Raw genomic sequence first — 12,636 nt, forward strand, 5'->3', positions numbered from 1 at the left:
TCTCCATCCGGCGCTGGAGCGCTGGGAGCGTCTGAGCCCACGGGTGATGCAGGGCCACCCCATGCACCCAGCACCCCATCAAGGCCAGTGAGGCTTGGGGCTGCGGGTGGCCGGGCGATGCTCAGAGGCCCGAGCAGGAGGTTTTCCTGCCACTGCCTTGGCACTGCTGGGCTGCAGACCTCATCCCTCGGTGTGGAGTGAAGACTGTCAAAGCAAAAGCCCAGGAGGAGGGTTAACAGTTGGAGCCTGCAGAGCTGGAACATGGCTGGCCCTGGCAGGGGGAGGGTGCTGGGAGCAGGAGCAGCCTCACCATGAGTGGAACCTGGCTCAGAAGCCGGCTGCCGTGCCTGGATGCTGCTAGGGTTTGCCAACCCTCCTGCCATCCTGGCCCCCAGTGTGCTGCGCTTACAGAGGATGTGGGCACCGGGGTGCCAAAGGCAGCTCTGCACCAACCTGCCACCACCCTGGCATGAACCTGGCTGAGCTGCTGCTGCTGTCTCTGGGAGCAGAAAAGAGTTGTGCCTCTCAAACCCAGCCCAGGGCTCTGCCATGGCAAACCACAAGGCAGAGGAACGTAACCAGCTCCCCCTGAAATATAGGGGAGATGTGGGGAAGAGCACTGAGCAGCCAGGGCTGGAAAAAAACATCCCAGGCTTCAGCAGGATCCAGCCCCTGAGCCGGCTGCAGTGGGTGCTGGCTGCAACAGCTCCCAGGGTTCAGTCTCTCGTGCCCCACCAGTGGCTCTGTCCAGGCCTCAAAGTTAGGGGTGCAGGGAAAAGGCAGCACCTGGGAGGGGACATGGACCCTGTCCAGGCTGGGGACACAGTGGGATGTTTTTGGGGGAGTCCCCCAACCGTGTGTGGGTGCCCAGGAAGGAGAGGGTCTGTGGGCAGGGGGGCTCTGCCAGGCACTTAAGCAGGGAGGGCACCCAACCACTGGGTTTGGGTTTTTTCCCCCCTATTTCCTCCAAAGCCATCCCTGGCTGGGCCTTCACATGGCTTCCTGCACTGAGCTCAGGCCCCGAAATCCCCCTGCGCCAAGCAGCCGCTCAATGGCTTTAAATAACCCACAGGAAGGAGAGGCCAGGGGTTGTGTCCCGGCGCAGCCGCCGGCCGAGGGATGTCCGGCAGGATGGGGAAGGGGCACCCACGCACGGGGCCCAGGCGGTTGGGGTCTCCCCCATCCCCGGGCAGGCTGAGCCCCGGCCCACGCGGGTGGCTGTTGCAGGCGTGGAAGCCCCTCCCGAGCATGAGCTCCCATGGTGTTCGCAGGGCTGGATCCTGCCCGCGGTGCTGAGAGCAGCAGGACGGGGCGACCCAACTGAGCTATGGGGGGAAAACAACAGCCGGCAGCCGTAGGGCAGCCCCTGAGGCCAGGGAGTCCCCACACCGCAGGGCTGGCTCTGTCCTGGTGCTGGGTGACCTGGGCAGCCCCTGAGCCCCTCTGCCGTGGGGCTGTACCGCAGGACAGGACGCAGCGAGGCCCGCAGGGAGCAGACAACCTTGCTGCAATAGTTCACGGCCGAGACGGAGGTTTCCTGGAGGCTGCGCTACTGGACATTACTCACACCCCAGCATCCCCTCCTGCCTGCTGCAACACAGAACCAGGATGCCCGGAAGGTTTGGGAGCTGGTGGGGATGGGGCCACGTGGGGCAATCCCAGACGAGCGTGGCTGTGCCCCACGGCCATCACCCAAAGGCACTGATGCCAGCGAGTGCCAAGCTCAGCCCTGAAGTGCTCCCCAATGTGCCTGAAATCCGCTGAGCATTGCTCAAGGCCCTTGGAGACCCCCACCTCAGCGACGGGGGTCTGGGGAGCGTGGCTGGCCCTGACCCAGGGCAGTGAGTGCCACTCAGGCACGGGGTGGGAGGGACCACAGGCCGTGGAAACCGGATTTTCCCCTGTAAGGAGATATTCCATCTAACACCCCTCTCCTCCTCCCCGCCTCTGCCTTGCAGCCACTGAACCCTTTCAAGCTGCAGCCAGGGTCGAGGGAGGTGGTGCCGCTCCCAGGCTGGAGAAGCCGGATGCTGGGGGGAACGTGCCAGAAATGGGGCCAGCTGGGAGGGCGATGGACCCAAGGAGGTCTGCGGCAGCGGGACCACTGGGGCAGGGACCACTGGGGCAGGGTTGTGCTCGTGGAACAAAGGGTACCGCGGCTCCAGCTGGAGGGTGTCAGGGCTGGACAGGTCTGGCACTGGTGATGGGAGTGTAGGGGGCTGGAACAGGCAAGGGGAGCACACAGGGCTGGCAGCATGGGGGGAGGGGGTGACAGACCCCAGAGGCATGGGGGTGAGGACACCCCCCTAGCACTACCCAGCCCCCAGGGGAGCAGGGGAGCTCCCAGTGCTGGCCCAGTGTGGTACTGGCTGGTGATGACGTACAGGAGAGCTGCATCATACCAAACAGCGTGGGGTGTCTATGCACAGGATCCCAACCCCTATTTATTTGTACCAAAGTCTCAGGGTCCCTCAGGATAAAAGCAAAGACAGGGAAAACCCTCAGGAATAGGCCCTGTGCTGGGCCACGCCTCAGGGACGTCTGTGGGACAGTGTCTGTGACAGGGATGAGATACTCCCGGCCACCCCCTGTGCCAGGGGTCCAGAGGGGAGTTGAGCAGCCCCTCATCTGCGGTAACGGTAACGCTTGAAGTGGAACCAGAGCTGGAAGATCCCGTTGGCAAACTGGCAGCGGAAGCCGTGGCGGTGGGAATACTCCCACTCACGGTTGACGATCTTGAAGGCAATGTCCTCGTAGGGGGGCCCAGCGTGGAAGCGCAGGATGGCAAAGTCCTTGTTGTCCTGGCAGGCCTCCAGGAAGTACTCAGGCGTCGAGCGCTTGTCGATGAGGTCGGGGTAGAAGATGTTGAACTTGTAGCCCTGCACGATCTTGGGCGGGGGGTTGTCAAAGTCGTAGTGGGTCTGGTTGTACTTGTTCCACTCGAAGCCCGTGTGCACCCGGTTGAAGAAGCGGGGCTTGCGGGGCCGGTACTTGTCAGCCCAGAGATAGGCCTTGCCTGTGAGAGGCATTTCCACGCTGAACTGCGCCTCGTCTGCGCCCATGCCCTCTTTGGCCTTACGGAAGAAGATGTCATCAGCGCTCTCAGTGGCATCACCTGTAGGGAGGAGAGGTGATGTCCGGTCCTGCAGTGCCAGTCAGGCCCGGGCTGTGGGAACACTGCTCCCGGGCGCGCAAAGGGAAGAAGCAGCAGATGCCAGGCAGGGCATGCGGAGCTGGACATGGAGACGTGCACGCTGCCCTGTGGGCTTCGCGTGGACACCGGACTGAGTTGTGCTGGCAAACTCATCCAAAACAATCTTCCCACTTATCCGCAGCCCAAACAGCTTGGTGGTGTGGCTGGGAGTGGGGAAGGACCCGACGTGGGTACCCGCAGGGAACACCAATGGTCTGAGCCCCATCTCCCTGCTCTTGTCCGGGCCGCAGCACCCTTCGCTGCCTGGGGGCTTCCCTCCGCCAGGCCAGCTCTGGATGTGTGCTCCAGATCCAGCTCTTACCCTTTTCTGAGGGCAGTGTCCCCCTCCAGCCCCGCACCCCGAAGCACACGCTCGTCCTCCGTGCCAGGTAGGCTGCGAGGCCGGTGGGCGCGGACCTGCCTGTGGGGCTCCTACCTGTGACTTGGAGCTGCTGACGCAGAAGCAGCAGCCGATGCGTATCCTCCTCGGCCTCCAGCACGTGGGCGTCAAAGGGCAGCTCATTGGTGCCCAGCAGCCGTGGGCTGTACTTCCCCGCGTCGTAGTCGTCCAGGCTCTGCTGGATCAGGTCCTCCTCCATCAGCACGGCTTCCCCCTCTGCCTCTCCTTTGGCCTCTGTGTCCTGCTCAGCCTCTGGCTCCGAGGACGGCCCTGGCTGTACCACAATGCTCTCGTCAGGATCCAGCCTGCAAGGAAGAGAGAAGAGAGAACTGGGACGGGGATGGTACCCTTGTTCTCTGCTCACCTGAGGTCTGTCTATGGAAGGATGGGTGCACAAGGCTGCATTTTCTGTCCCAGGTGCCCCATGGGAGAGGCCCAGATGGCTGCGCTCCCCAAGGAAAGGGCTGCGTACCTGTCGCTGGGGGAGGCCGGCTCCCGCTTGATGATGGGGAAGAGTGGTTCACTTTCCACACCCTGCTCCTGCTTCAACTTGTACAGCTTCTGGCGCAGCACATCCTGGTGCCGCTCCCGCAGCCTGCGAAGAAGAGATGAGCCGTAAGGTCCCACGCAGCAGAACCACCTCACACCCACAGTGCCCAGAGCTGTGACACCCACCACATCTGGCAGAAATCTGCCTGGTCTTGTATGGTTCTGGGCTGAATAACCCTCCCGTTTGGTTCCCTCTTGGAGACCTCACTGTAAACATCACCGCTGGAGAAGGGATTGAGTGTCCAGCCCTACTCCCCTCTTGGGAGAACCAACCATCTTGGAAAAGGTATAAAACTCCTCCACTGACCTGGGGTTTGTGCCTCCCCAACTCTGCTCACAGAAGGGTCTGCACTGCCCCTTTCCACAGCCCTGGCCAGGGGACAGTCCCTGCTCTCACCTGGCCCGAGCCATGTAAGCCTTCAGCTGCTGCAGCAGGCTCTCCCAGTACCCAATGTCAAGGTTGGGTCCTCCTGCCCGGATCTTGCTCTCGATGCCCTGGTACAGCACTTGGAGCTGGTTGTACGTCTTCCCCTTGAACACAGACTGCACATCTGAGCTGACAGAGGCGTTGACGCCATCCCGACGCTCCCCTGAATGGACAGGCAAGGGCGGCCGGTCAGTCTCTGAGTGCTCAGCCTGCCTTCACCCAGGCCCTCCTGGGCTGCGCCCAACAGCAGAAGGCTGGACCCCAGCAGGGGATGGCTGCCAGATCCACAGCCTCCATCCAGCAGATCCCAGAGAACCCCTTTGAGCCTGAGCGCACCTGGCAGACCCTACACCCTGCTTACCCACCGCTCACACTCCTCTTGACACCCCACACCAGGCTCTGCCCTCCTGCTTACCTGGTCCTCCTTTCCCAGAGGCCTCCAGTTTGCGGAGCTTGGCTATCTCATCCTCTGTGATGATGGTCATGTCTCTCCAGAAGTCCACATTCTTTCCTTGCTCCAGCTCCATGTAAACCTGCAGGCAGGAGCCAAGCAAGACATCAGGCACCTGCTCTGCACCATGGGCAGGGAAGCAGAGCTGAGGGGGGGAAGCCTTGAGCTGCTGCCCCCTCAGCCAGTCCCAGCACGGGGGCGGCAGAGCTGGCACCTGGATGTCCTCCACCAGATCCTCCATGTCGGAGACAGTCAGGCCGTTCAGGAAGGTGTAGGGCTCGTGCATCTCCACAGCCAGGTCGTCATCCTCCGCGCTGATGTACTTGGCCAGAAGGTCAATGGGTTTCGCCCTCCCATCCCGAATCCGGATCTTAGACCTGGGCGAGAGAAGAGGGACAGTGAGTGGTGCCTGCCACCCTCTGCTCCCTGGCGGCCCCGTCCCCGCAAAGCCGCACGCCTACCGCAGCTTGGCCTGCTGCAGGTGGAAGTTGTCCTCCTGCTCCTCCCAGGTTTTGAAGTGCTCTGCCTCCTTCTCCCGCTGCAGCATCTCCAGCTCCTGCTCACGCATTGCCTTCTCCCGCTCCCGCTCCAGGCGTAGCTGCTTCACCTGCCCGGGTCGGAGAGATACGTGAGGCGACTGCAGATGGGGCACTCATGCACTACACCCATTTGAGGATGCAGCTGTAACCCAGCTCACTGAGCTGCCTCAGCTCCTGCAATCGGCCCGAGGCTCCCAGGGAGCCAGAAGCCATGCGGAAGGAGAACCAGCATGGGCCAGTGGGCTCGCTGCCAGCCCTTCGGAGGACAGGGGACACAGGCACAACCAAGTGCCTCAGTGCCATGACCTGGCACTTATCCTCCTCAGCACCTCCCGAGCTGGACTCAATCCCAAGAGAAGAGTCTTCTCAACCTAGAATAGCAGAAGTCAGTATACTGTGGCCCCCCCGATCCTACATCCTACTGCCACCCCCAGTGAGAACAACAAGGGGACTTCCAGGTGAGCAACTGGGAGAACTGGGCTGTCCACGAGGTTCTCTTGTCAGACTGTGGGATGGAGGGGATATCCAGTCCCACCTTCTGCAGCTCCAGGCGATTGTCCTCCTGGATTCGCTTGTTCCTCTCCTTCAGGTCCTTCTCATCCAGGTGGCTGATCCCTTTCTTTTCCAGTGCCTGAAATAGAGTGGCCAAGGGAAGCCATGAAACCCACCAACCTCTACAGCCCCTGCACTGGCCAGGAAATGCCACCACATCCCCCCGCTTCTGCTGCTCCAGCGAGCCCTGATCCTGTTGAAGGTCCCCAAATCCCTCAAATCCTCCTCCTACAGCACCTCAGCGAAACCTGGGCTCAGCTTAGGGAGGCCACCCGACTTGGCGAGCCCTAACACACCAGTAAACACTGCCCAGTACTCAACCTGCAGCTCCCAGCAGGTCTGGGTCCCTCTCCTGCACCCTGACCCACATCCTCATCCCACAGCCCTGGCTACAGACCTTGGTCTTCAGGAGAAAGGGGGTAAAACCCCACTGAGCTTGTCAGAAACACCCAGCTGCTGCCTTAGACAAGCGCTTTGCTCTCACGTGGCTGCTCTAGTGTTACAGAAGTTCCCACCTCAAGCAAATGTCCCCCCCCGACACCCCCTGCTCCTCTGTCCTGTTCCATGGCGGCTGCAGAGGCCGGATCTACTTCAAGCAGCCTCCTACAACACACGGGCATGGAGGAGGGCTCACCTTGCTCCAGATGAAGGTGCCCAGCAGGTTGTTGTCCCCAAAGGGATTGTCGGTGTTGGTGTAACCCATGTACTCCTCTCCCCACCCCATCTTCTCCCGCTTCTTCCTCTCCTTGGCCTCCTTCTTGGCCAGCCGGCGAGCCCGTTTCTCCTCGGGTGTCTCCAAGGCTTTCATGAGCGCAGCCTGCTTCTTCTTCTCCTCCTTCAGCCTCAAGCGCTCCTGGAGGCTCAGCTGCTGCCCCGTCTCCTCCCTGCCCCGGGAGCGTGGCGGGGAGGGAGAGCTGACGGAGGACACAGAAGACTTGGAGCCATCTCTCTTCCTCCACCGCTCTCTGCTCCGGGCTCTCCTTTTGTCTCGCTCGCGCTCCGAGCTCGAGCCGGAGGAGCGACCCCGGGACCGTGAGCGGTGCTTCTTCTGGCTTTTATGGTGCTGGTCCCTGCTTTTGCTTTTCTTCTTCTTCCATTTCTGTCTCTCGTCACCAGAGTCAGAGCTGGGTGGGGGGAAAACCGACTTTCAGTTAGGAGATGGTTGTGGGCTCCGTGTCGGACAACGGGCCCTCCGGAGCGGCAAGCGCGTTTCCCTGCTGCAGATATGGCCAGAACCGACCCGGGCTGCAGCCAGAGCCACCAGCGGAGCCGTGCAAGCTCAGAGGCGCTCGCCGGTACCACCCCCTCCCCCCAGCTGAACCCCAAACGGGCTGGTTTTGTGTCACCACAACTCTTTCCAAACCACTCACCGGCCCGGGCGTATTCAAGCCTCCCCCGGCCCCCGCCCCGCCGCGGCCTCTCCCCGGGCTCCCCCGGCGCCTTCACCTCAGCCCCGCACCGGGGCCGGGAAGAAGGGCCTGGCTTGGCCCGTCCGAGCCCCCAGCCACACCGGGGCCGGTCTCCCCCCGGCTCCCCACTCCGCCGGCCCCGCTCCCCCCCCCCCGCCTCAGACGAGGCCCGGCCGCTCCGGACCCGCTCCCCGCTCACCCCGAGCTCGGCTCCCGGCGGCGGCGCCCCCCGCTCCGGCTCCGCCGCCGCCGCTTCTCTCGGCTACCGGAGCGCTCCCGGCCCCGCTCCCGCCGCGGCGAGCGGGACCGCCGCCGCCGGGCCGGGCTGCGCGACCCCGAGCCCATGGGCCCCGACTGCCGTTCCGGCTGCGGCTCCGCCCCGGGGGCCTTCGGCAGCGCCCGGCGCGCAGGGCCGCCCGCTCCACTGCCTGCCCGCCCGCCCCACGGCCGGCCTGCCCCACTGGCTGCCTCCCTGCCCGCTCCCCCCCCGCCGCCCCCGAGACCGAGCTCCGCCGGGCCGGGCGGGCGCAGCCGGCGGCGGGGCAGCGCCGGGAGCGCGGCGGCCCCCCCCCCCCCCCCCCCGGTCCCTTTTTTCTTCCTTTTCACCCCCAAAAGAGGGGTCGGGCCCGGCCCGAGCGCAGGAGAGAGGAGGCAGAGCCGTCCGGAGTGAGCACAGCACAGACTACAGTATGCTTTATCACAGAGCCGAGGACAGATAGCATCAATTTACAGTTCTCTGGAAAAAGGTCTCCCCGAAGAGGGAGGGGGGGGGAACCTCAAAACAACGAACAAAAAGAACAAAAGCGCTCATGACTTAACCCCCCCCCCCCGCCCAAAAGAAGAGAAACGTGACAACACCCACGGGTTGGCATCACATTTCGGCCGCCAGCCCCCCAACACCCCCCTACTTACATACATTCGTTACATGGTGCACGCACAGAGCGGACACAGAAAATGAGCGGAAATACGAACATCCAATAGAACATACTTAAGTCTAATGTAGACATCAACAGAACGAAAAATCAGACATGATCCCGTACGCCTGAGCCACGGCCTTCTCCTTGCCCTTTTTGGAAAGGGCTGGCGCAGGATGATGGGAATGAGAGAAGGGGGAATGCCGGGCTGTGCCGGGCTGGGGGAGCCCAGGGAGGGCCCAGGGTGATGGAGCCCATGCAAATGCCGCTGTGCCTGTGCCAGCCCTGTGCCAAGACCTACGAGCGCTCTGGCTTCACTAAAAAACTTCCCAAAGAGCAATTGTGGCACATGCGGCCGAGCTGCTCGCTGCAGAGGCAACAGCAGCCAAAAGCTGGATCCCTTGGGTGAGCATTTGGGGCTCTCTATCCCAGCTCCTTGGTTTGCCCCACGCCTCTGCTCTACACCTGCCTGCGAAGGGCAGAGCCTTTACAGGAGCTCGATGGCGAGCATAGAGAGATATATGCCAGTTTTCTCTTGCCAAATCCATACCTGGCAGGCGGCAGCCACCTGCAGTTTGGCAAGAGCCTGAGCCAAAAGCTCGCCAGCAGCCTCAGCACCAGACAATGCTCAGGGCACGTCCCACAGAGCTAAGAGTCCCAGCTGGGATGATGGGGAGTGGTGGCAAACAGAGCTACATGGGAACTGGCTGTCTCGCAGGGCTGCTCTGCTCAAATCTTGGAGGAGTAAAAGAAACGCGGTGCTTCCTTTTAACGATGGAGAGAGCAGGGGGTTACACCAGGGACAGCACCTGCCAGCGAGCTGCTGCTGGGTCACTAGAGAAAGCCCTGACAGAAAAAGTACAGGCAACTTATGTCCCAGATGAGCTGGAAGTACAGCTGGAGGGACATTCAGACCAAGGACAGGTGGCGGTTGTCTTCCGCAAAAAAGGGCCGATCCTCTTTCCTGTGGGCAAGACCTAGTCCTGCCCTCCTCTGACTGCACGTCCTGCAAAGGCAGCATTGACAGCGCTTGGGAAACGCTCCAGAGCTCCCCGACGCTCTCATGCTGCAGTGCAGTGCAGTGCAGAGAGGTGGGCTAAGAGTAAGCTTTAAACTCCAAGGTCCTTTTAGCCTCCATGGGAAGTGGAGGCTGAGCAGCTCTCCAGGACCGAGCTAACCGGACAGTAGGTGACATAGAGCAGAGACTGTGTGCAAGCCTGGAAAGGGGCAGTTTCCATTTCAGATCAGCATCCCCCTAAAGGAAGGTTCCTCCTGTCTCCTCACGTTGACAAAGTTGCTCCTTTGCACGTTCTCTCACAGGACCAACCCTCTGCATCCAGACCTGCTCGCTCCAAAAGGTTCAGCGTTACAAAACTGCACAAGGATTGTCTCAAAAAGCCCAAATGCTTGAGGAAAAGATGATGCTTGGAATGAACATGCTGCAAAAGGTCGGGGTTCCCCCACATCTCTTGGGACCAAGTGCAGCTCCAGCTTGCAAAGTTCACTCACTGTGATACTCCATAAAGGTGGGGCTCAGATGCTCCCTGCACAGTGGCTAAGCAGCTTTAGAGACCCCCCAAAATGAGGGGAAGGAATAAAGTCTCTATCAATGATGCTGAAACCATCTTAAACAAGATGCTTGATTTCCGTTGGCTGGAAAGTCCCAATGAGGCTAAACCCACCAGCCCATGAACAAGGTGGTACCAGGGCAGCTGGGTGTCAGGTCAGACAGCCTGAACCCAACCTCCCAGGTTCCTCCCAAGAGCTACATTCCTCCAGCACAGCACCCAAGAGCAACATCTGAAGGTGCAGAAGGGATGAGGCTCCCCCTGGCCTCTCTATGCATGGTATCATGCTTCTGGAGGGGGGGGGGGGGAAAGGCTGAATTTGTAGCATTTTGAAGCCTCTTGCTTTCAGCCCAGAGGCAGGTTAGTCTGTAGGTATTGCACTCCTCCCGTCTCCCCTCCAGCAACCTACTGAGCCCCCCGTAGCACTGCCCATGCAGCCTGCGGAGCCCAGGCAGGACTGGCACAAGCAGATGGAGTGGGTTAGGAGCCATTTCCCAGCCTACTGCAGGGGCTGTCATGGAGCAATGCTACTAGCTGGGTGAACGAACTGTCAAGTAGTGACTGAAAGGGGAGAGTTTCTTGAAAAACTTTTGATAGATTATTTGGTAAATACATGAATACATCTAATGGCAGCAGCTTGCAAGATCCCCAACCTGTGCTCCTGAGAGCAGCACACCTTACAGCCTTCAGCATCTGCAGGCAAGGAGGGGAAGTCTGGGTCCCGTACTTCCAGGCAAGAAAACATCAGTTCATGAAGATCCTCACCAGGTTCAGCACACTGTGGAGGGGAAGAGCTTCCCACCAGCCCAGTTAACCTTCTGGGACCCAAATTAACCCATCCCAAGTGCTGCTGTGAAGACAGATTGGGGGGACTGAGCCCCGAGAGAAGGGTCCTGCTTCCCCACTCCTCTACAAGGAATCCCAAGGACAGGCTTAAGATTGTAATGAGAATAAAGAGATTTTGACCCTCTTTCTCAAGTGAGGCTCATAAAGCACATGAATAAGACCTGGCTCCCTCTGGTCTCAAGGATTTCCTTTCTTCTCTCTGGGAGATGAGGACAGGATTGCTACAGTTCAAGACAATGCTATGGTGTGTGTCCTGCTGACAGATGGATGAGCCTAGTCTGAACACCACCCAGTGACACCAAATCCTCTCACATAAAGCCTGCAGCCCTCAAAAAGCAAACCATCTCAGACATCCAAAGCAGTGATTTCCAATAGCAGATGTTACCACAGGCAACATCACAGTCACCCAACGTTTTGTCCAACAGAGTCCATGAACACAACACCGCCTGGCACAATTAGGTGGCAGAGCCAGGCTTCTGTTTCTCCCTCCAGTGTGTGCGGACATGCACATGCCTCCCTGACTGCCCTGAGGTACGGAGGATACGTGTGAACCCAATGTTCGTGACCCCCGAGTACCGGGCGTTGGATACACCCATGAGCATGCGAGGTGCTACGTGGCTCCAGTAGGATGTAGTGTCCGGACAAGCCACACCTGGGGCCGGGCAGACTGGGGAACTCGCACTCCAGCATGGCTCGTCCCTGGAGGTGCACAGTTCTCATCTGTCCATGCCTGTGTGTCTGGAGCAGGCGGCGGTACTGCAGCCGGTAAGATGAAGCGTGGACTCCAAGCACAGAGGGACAGGGTGATGCAGCAGCGCAGCACATGGTGAAGGCAGAACCCATTGTGATGTCCGGAGGAGAGCCGACGTGACCACGTCACTGGCGCCAGGAATCGTTTGCTTCCCCCGCACAGTGTTACAGACCAAGAGAAGTCACTAGCAATTTTTGAATCCAAGTAAATTGGCATGGCTACTTTGGACTACTGTTAACATGGGAGCAATTCTATTCAATGGCCTTTAATACATTGCATTTACATAGCACCTTTCATCCCAGGGTTTAAGTGCTTTAACGGAAGTGGGTACTGTACACCCATTAGCACGGGGGAAACCGAGGCACAGAGTGGTTAAGTGACTTGCCTTAGGTCACTCGGCAAAACCGTGGCAGAGTCTGGACAGCCTTAAACCTCCTGACTCCATCAGTTGGTTAGACCACGCTGCTGCCTCAAATGAAGCCACTCCGGTCCCTGCCCTCCCCAGCAACGTGTTCCTACCAATTCTCCAGTGAGGTCTCACACTCCTTTCTGATGCACAAATATATGACAACCAAAAAAAAAAAAAAAAAAAGTGCAGTAAACTAAATATTTAAAAAAGCACATTTGTGCTGTCTCTGTGCAAAGATAAAAGAAATAAATACATGATCAAAAAATTAAAAAGGTTCACAGTATCACACATGGATAGGTAGCTACGGTAGTGCACATCTGGAAAACTGTGTTACTACCCAGGATTCTCTACACCCAGCTGGATGTCTCCGTTGGGAGCTGCAGGTGAGCGGGTGGTTTCTTTGCTGCCCATGTCTGGGATAAGTAGAAATACATGGTTATAGTTTTGCTCCGTTCTGAAATGCAGTGCCCGGGATCCTGCAGTGCAGCAGTACTGGTGTCAGCAAGCTCTTCCCCATCCCACTGGAACGGCTGCATCAACGAAAAGGGAACACATCGACCTGCAGAGGGAATCGCTGCTCTCTGGGGCTTCTGTGTCTGCATAGAGATTACTGCAAGAGGCAGAGAAA

The 12,636-nt window shown here is 59.6% G+C and overlaps 2 protein-coding genes across 13 annotated transcripts in view; both read right to left on the reverse strand.

Moving 5' to 3' along the window:
* Window positions 1-2,440: 2,440 nt before the first annotated feature.
* CACTIN (cactin, spliceosome C complex subunit) lies at window positions 2,441-7,904 on the reverse strand. Of its 2 annotated transcripts, none has more exons than XM_052802596.1 (10): window positions 7,720-7,904; window positions 6,746-7,235; window positions 6,095-6,190; window positions 5,482-5,627; window positions 5,235-5,397; window positions 4,985-5,102; window positions 4,540-4,732; window positions 4,066-4,188; window positions 3,630-3,922; window positions 2,441-3,115 (listed from the first exon to the last, which is right to left on the reverse strand). In XM_052802596.1, the coding sequence occupies exons 1-10, from the start codon at window positions 7,863-7,865 to the stop codon at window positions 2,625-2,627; spliced, it is 2,259 nt and encodes a 752-aa protein (XP_052658556.1). In that variant the 5' UTR covers window positions 7,866-7,904; the 3' UTR covers window positions 2,441-2,624. The 2 variants fall into 2 exon arrangements, with proteins under 2 accessions (XP_052658556.1, XP_052658557.1); XM_052802597.1 differs by having other exon boundaries at window positions 3,630-3,898; window positions 7,720-7,903.
* A 283-nt stretch (window positions 7,905-8,187) lies between these two features.
* Window positions 8,188-12,636, reverse strand: part of PIP5K1C (phosphatidylinositol-4-phosphate 5-kinase type 1 gamma) — a 51,042-nt gene continuing 46,593 nt past the window's right edge. For all 11 annotated transcript variants that reach the window (XM_052802589.1, XM_052802592.1, XM_052802588.1 and 8 more), the window contains one exon: window positions 8,188-12,618. In XM_052802589.1, the coding sequence (XP_052658549.1) occupies window positions 12,616-12,618 (3 nt within the window). In that variant the 3' untranslated portion in view covers window positions 8,188-12,615. The remainder of the gene's footprint in view (window positions 12,619-12,636) is intronic.

The sequence above is a fragment of the Harpia harpyja genome, chromosome 11 (assembly GCF_026419915.1).
Source record: "Harpia harpyja isolate bHarHar1 chromosome 11, bHarHar1 primary haplotype, whole genome shotgun sequence".
NCBI lineage: Eukaryota > Metazoa > Chordata > Aves > Accipitriformes > Accipitridae > Harpia > Harpia harpyja.

Bases quoted from the DNA above. Each gene is read 5' to 3' on its own strand.
- CACTIN (XM_052802596.1), bottom strand. From the start codon at position 7,865: ATGGGCTCGGGGTCGCGCAGCCCGGCCCGGCGGCGGCGGTCCCGCTCG. The intron at 7,236-7,719 runs GTGAGCGGGGAG...CCCCCCACCCAG, and splicing joins CGCCGGGAGCCGAGCTCGGG to CTCTGACTCTGGTGACGAGA. The intron at 5,398-5,481 runs GTAGGCGTGCGG...TCTCTCGCCCAG, and splicing joins CTGCAGCAGGCCAAGCTGCG to GTCTAAGATCCGGATTCGGG.